The sequence below is a fragment of the Gekko japonicus genome, unplaced genomic scaffold (assembly GCF_001447785.1).
Source record: "Gekko japonicus isolate JY-2015 unplaced genomic scaffold, Gekko_japonicus_V1.1 scaffold1179, whole genome shotgun sequence".
NCBI classification, from domain to species: domain Eukaryota; kingdom Metazoa; phylum Chordata; class Lepidosauria; order Squamata; family Gekkonidae; genus Gekko; species Gekko japonicus.
This window is the reverse complement of record NW_015160875.1, coordinates 206,914-212,615: the sequence shown is the minus strand read 5'-3', so window position 1 is coordinate 212,615 and position 5,702 is coordinate 206,914. Positions and strand designations below refer to the sequence as shown.

General features: G+C 56.8%; 1 protein-coding gene across 1 annotated transcript in view; it reads right to left on the bottom strand.

Annotated features, from left to right (window-relative positions):
- Nucleotides 1–1,057: 1,057 nt before the first annotated feature.
- The window catches only part of CTNNBL1 (catenin beta like 1), a 183,034-nt gene continuing 178,389 nt past the window's right edge, over nt 1,058–5,702 (bottom strand). The window contains exon 16 of the mRNA XM_015422778.1: nt 1,058–1,258. Coding sequence (XP_015278264.1) covers nt 1,170–1,258 — 89 coding nt within the window. The 3' untranslated portion in view covers nt 1,058–1,169. The remainder of the gene's footprint in view (nt 1,259–5,702) is intronic.

Below are 5,702 nucleotides of genomic sequence, written 5' to 3'. Positions count from 1 at the left end.
CGGCGCAGCTGTAGTCGCGGAGTGGGGGAGGCGGCGGAGCAGGCCTCGGGGGGTTATCAGGAAAAGAAGAAGAAGAGATTGGATTTATACCCCGCCCTTCACTACGCAATCTCAGAGCGGCTCACAAACCCCTTCCCCTCCCCACAACAGACACCCTGGGAGGCAGGTGGGGCTGAGAGAGCTCTTGACAGAAACGGCTCTTTTTTCAAGGACAGCTCTTATCAGAACTACGGCTTGCCCAAGGTCATCCGGCAGCTGCACGTGGAGGAGTGGGGAATCAAACCCGGTTCTCCCCGATTAAACCACTACACCAAACTGGCCGCTGGGGATTCTGCCCTAGGCAGAGAAACGGCCTCCCTGTTCCTGCTGGGTCAGGTTGCCAGGGCTGTGATGGGTGGGGCCTGGGGATCTCCCACTTTTACACCTGACCTCCAGCTGACAGAGATCAGCTCCCCTGGAGAAAATGGCTGCTTTGAAGGGGGGACTCTATGGCATTGTACCCTGCCGAGGCCCCTCCCCAAACCCCGCCCTCTCCCGGATCCACCCCCAAAGTCTCCAGGTATCTTCCAACCCAGACATGGCGATCCTAAATGCCCGGGTGCCTGCTAACCCCTTCGCTTACGATCGGCTACTGCGGATCTGATTGGCTGCCTGGACTTTTCACGGTGTCGCTTTGGCGGCAGCTTCCACCACTCCAGAGATCTCCCCTGTGTGACTGGAGGCCCTCTGCGGCAGCCGCTTTGCGCTTGGCCTCGCCTCCCGTGGCAGCCATTTTGAGGCTGCGCCCACCACCCCGTGTCAGGACTATAAAGCTGCCGGCAGGCACAAAAAGGCTGGGGTCCCCCCCTCCACCCACTTTAAGTGGTCTGTAGTGGCCCCCTCACCCTTCTCAGCTCGGGAGCACTTTCGGGGGAGTCGGGAGGACTCTCGGTTACGAGCCGAGACCTAAAGCCGGGCCTCCGATTCCAGCAGACAGGCCTGTGTTTGCCCAGCAGAGAATCAGCCGCAAGACATCTCTTTCTTTCTTTCTTTAAAAAAAACAAGAACTTTAATATCTCAAGAAGACCAGAGAGGCTCCGTTTCTTCAGCAAGTCCCTTCACGGGTCACGGACGGCGGAGTTCACGGATGCGGCCGAGGGCCAGGCCACCGCCCCCCCCCTGCGGGGTCCTCAGAAGTTCTCCAGCAGCTCCGCAATCCGCTTCTGCTCGCTCTCCTGGAATTCCGGGTTCTTCCCGTCTCCGATGTTCTCCGCGTACTCTGCAGGAAGGAGAGAAGACCCTCAGCGAGGGGCGCATGCAGCACCAGAGGCCCCTTTGCTGCTACAACAGCCAACGCTCTCAAGAGAAGCCCAGCGGAGAGGCCTCGCCTCGCCAGGGTCACCAACAACCACTCTGGCACTGCCCGGCCCGCTCTATGTTTCGCCTGCTCCCTCCTTCTTGGGAGTCAGCAGAAGAGGAGGAGGAGAAGAAGAAGAGGAAGAGGCGGCTTCTATCCTTGGCTTTTCTCTCCCTCATGGAGTCTTACAATCGCCTTCCCTTCCTCTCCCCACAACAGGCCCCTTGTGAGGCAGGTGGGGCTGAAAGAGCTCTGGGAGAACTGGGACTGGCCCAAGGTCACCCAGCGGGCTGCATGGGGAGGAGGAGTGGGGAATCCAACCTTCTGCTCCAGATCAGAGCCCCCCATTCTTAACCACTGCAACACACTGGCAGCAACCCGATCGAGGGTCCAGCCACTGGGAAGACCCACTCCATTCTCGGTGCCCCCCCCACCCCCCCACCCAATTGAACCACTCGCTGAAAGAGCTGGGTCTGTTTAGCCTGGGAAAGAGAAGGTTTAGAGGGGACAGGATTGCAGTCTGCAAGTATCTGAAGGGCTGTCATGTGGAAGATGGAGCAGATCTACTCTCTCTTGCTCCGGACTGCAAGACCAGATCAAACGGGTGGAAATTGCGAGGGAGTCGTTACCGGCTAAATATCAGGAGAGACTTCCTAACTGTCAGAGTGGTTGAGCAGTGGAACAGCCTGCCTCGGGAGGTAGTGGATGCTCCTTCGCTGGATGTTTTCAAGCGGAGGCTGGACGACCCTCTTCCGGGTCTGTTGCAGGGTTCTCTTTCGGATAGGCTCCTGCAGAGTGCAGCAGGGGGTTGGACTAGATGACCTGCAAGGTCCCTTCCAACTCTAACATTCTATGATTCTATGTCCACCTGGCAGGCTTCACCAATGCATTTCCCCAGCTGACCCGGGACCGGCAGCAGACCTCTCTCCGCTCTGTGAGTGGAACAAGAGTGCCACTCGCACCACAAGGTCGGGAGTTCATGTTAACATTTACGGGACCTGCACTGAGAGGCGCACTGGATCCATTCCTACGAGGCTGGTGGACGGGGAAGGTTTCCCCCTCTCCCGCACGGACAAACAAAGCCCGGAATGAGTTGTCTGCCGGCACTCTCGGGAGGAGGAGAGCCCTGAATATTTATGAGGTCCGAGGCGAACTGCCGCAATATGGGGGGGGGGGGGCCCTGGGCCCGCCGGGTCGGCATGACTAAACGCCGAGGCGCATGGAACGCTGTTACCTTCCCACTTAAGTGTTACCTATTTGACTACTTGCAATTCCTTGCTTTCAAACTGATAGGTTGGCAGGAGCTGGAACTAGAGACGGGAGCTCACTCTGTCACGCGGCACTCGGGTCTCGAACTTCCGGTCTGCAGCTCAGCATCTTAACCTCTGAGCCACCAAAGTACCATTGCCTTGTTTTCTTTAGTAATGTTTCTTTTGAAACTTAAGCAGAGAGTGGCTCTTGCCCTTTGGATCCCAGCCCCCATTTAAAACAAAGGGCTTCTACTGCCTGCAAATGCACTCTGCTAAGTTTGAGACGGGACACTGGACTAACTAACCAGTTACTCCCAACACGTCACACCCACCAGTTTCTACAGCATGAGAGGCAGCCCCCACTCCAAGGAAAGATCCCACGTGGTGCTGCTCCATGCCCCTCACGTGAAGAGGAGGAGGAGGAGGAGGAGACTGGATTTATACCCCGCCCTTCACTCGGAGCTTCAGAGCGGCTTACAGTCTCCTTCCCCTCCCCACAACAGACACCCTGTGAGGCGGGTGGGGCTGAGAGAGCTCTGAGAGAAACGGCTCTTTTTCAAGGACAGCCCTGACAGAACTATGGCTTGCCCAAGGTCATCCAGCAGCTGCAAGTGGAGGAGGAGGAAGAGGAAGAAGAAGAAGAGATTGGCTTTATACCCCACCCTTCACTACCCAAAGGTGTCTCAGAGCGGCTTACAAACCCCTTCCCCTTCCCACAACAGGCACCCTGTGAGGTAGGTGGGGCTGAGAGAGCTCTGACAGAAACTGCTCTTTTTCAAGAACAGCTCTGACAGAACTACGGCTTGCCCAAGGTCATCCAGCCAGGTGCAAGTGGAGGAGGAGGAAGAAGAAGACAAAGAAGAAGAAGAGGAGGAGATTGGATTTATACCCAATGGCCCTTCACTACCCAAAGGAGTCTCAGAGCAGCTTACAAGCTCCTTCCCCTTCCCCTCCCCACAACAGAAACCCTGTGAGGTCGGTGGGTCTGAGAGAGCTCTTGACTGAAACTGCTCTTTTTCAAGGACAGCTCTTGTCAGAACTACGGCTCGCCCAAGGTCATCCAGCAGGTGCAAGTGGAGGAGGAGTGGGGGACTCAAACCCGGTTCTCCCAGATTAGAGTCCGCGCACTTAACCACGACACCAAACCGGCTCTCTGTGGGGGGCAGGATGCTTGTGCACCCACCGAGGTGGGACAGCAAAGCAGAGACTTTCCCGGGCACTATCAGCCAAGTGCAGGGTGGCTGCTTCTGTCGCGGCCTCCTCCACTAACCGTGCCCGCAAGTTGCTGGAAAGATCTGCCTCCCCCCCCCCCGTGGCACCAGGGAAAAGAATAAGAGTGGCAAAGCTCTCCCCCCCTCCCTCCAAACCCGCTGTCAAAATGTCACTCGCGGGCAAGGGAGCCCTGCAGGAACAGGCAGGCAGGCAAATGGCTTTCAACCGGCAGCCAAGAGGTCGGGCGAGAAATTCGGCTGTTGAAAGTCTTGCTGATGCGGAGAATGGGGGGGGGGAGGATGGGCACCCCTCCCCACAGCAAGGCGAGAGCCAGGCTGACAGCAGCAGAGCGGCCCTCCTTCCCCCTGGCCAGCGAAGCGCTGATCCTGGCCAGGGGTGGAGACGGCTCATGTTCGGCCCCCTCCCCCCTTTTCCTACAGTAACCTGGCCGAGGCTGGACCCCCCCCCCTGGAGTTTCCTGGCAGAGAGGGCTGCTCAGGACATTCCCCCACCCAAGCAATCTGTCCAAACACAGGGCTCAGAGGCAGGATCCAGAATGAATCACAGAATGTTAGAGTTGGAAGGGACCTTACAAGGACATCTAGTCCAACCCCCAGCACTCTGCAGGAGCATAGCTGAAAGAGAGCCCTACAACCTCCGCTTGAAAACATCCAGCGAAGGAGCCTCCACCCCCTCCCGAGGCAGACTGTTCCACTGCTCAACCACTCTTACCGTTAGGAAGTTTCTCCTGATATTGAGCCGGTAACGACCCCCTTGTAATTCCCACCCATTAGATCTAGTCTTATTTATTTATTTGATTTATATTTGAATTTATATCCCGCTCTACCCCGAAGGCTCATAGTCTTGCCATCCGGAGCAAGAGAGAATATTTCTGCTCCATCTGCTACAGGACAGCCCTTCAGATACTTGAAGACTGCAATCCTGTCCCCTCTAAGCCTTCTCTTTCCCAGGCTAAACAGACCCAACTCTTTCAGCCTTTCCTCCTATAAGACTTGGATTCCAACCCTCTCACCATCCTGGTTGCCCTCTTCTGGACACGCTCGAGCTTGTCAGCATCCTTCCTAAAATGTGGTGCCCAAAACTGGAACACAGGACTCCAGGTGAGGCCTCTTACCCCTCAACAGGACGGCACCGTGCCCCAGGCAGAGAGCGAAAGGACAGTGCAAGTGAAATCATTCAGACGGCTCAAGAAAGTGAGCCCAGCCATGGCGGCAACCGCCAAAACAAGGCTGGAGGTCCCAGTAAATCGCACCCCAGGAAACAACCCCTCCATGGGAACTGGAGACTGCCGCTTAACAGCCCCATATGCAGCTGAGCCTGATCTTGGCTCTTCCATGAGACTGGCAGAAAAAACCCTACAATGTTGGGGGAAGGAGCCCTGTGCTAAGTGCAGTGGGACGTCCCCCCGCGGGTGGCCAGTGGTGGGAGATATGGGGGGGGCAGGGTTGCCAGATCCAGGCTGGGAAACTCCTGGAGTTTTGGGGATGGAGCCTGGGGAGGGCGGGGACCCCCACCAAAAGCAATCCATTTTCTCCAAGGGAACAGCTCCCTGCAGTCTGGAGCAGTGTTCCCTCTAAGCTGAGTGAGTGTGAGCCGGCTCACCGTTTTCTAGCCTCCGGCTCAGACATCTTTGTCCCCACTTAGGAAGGAGGGCTTCAGAGCAAACTAATTCATGCAGCAGCCAGACATGCTCGCTCACAACTTTAATGCCAGTAGCTCACACAGTGGAATTTTTGCTCACAAGACTCCACAGCTTAGAGGGAGCATTGGTCTGGAGATGGGCTGTGATTCCAGGATATCCCCAGGTCCCGCCTGGAGGGTGGCATCCCTATCCCTCCAGCATGACCCCCCCTTTCCTCCCCCCCAACCCCCCAAAATGCCTC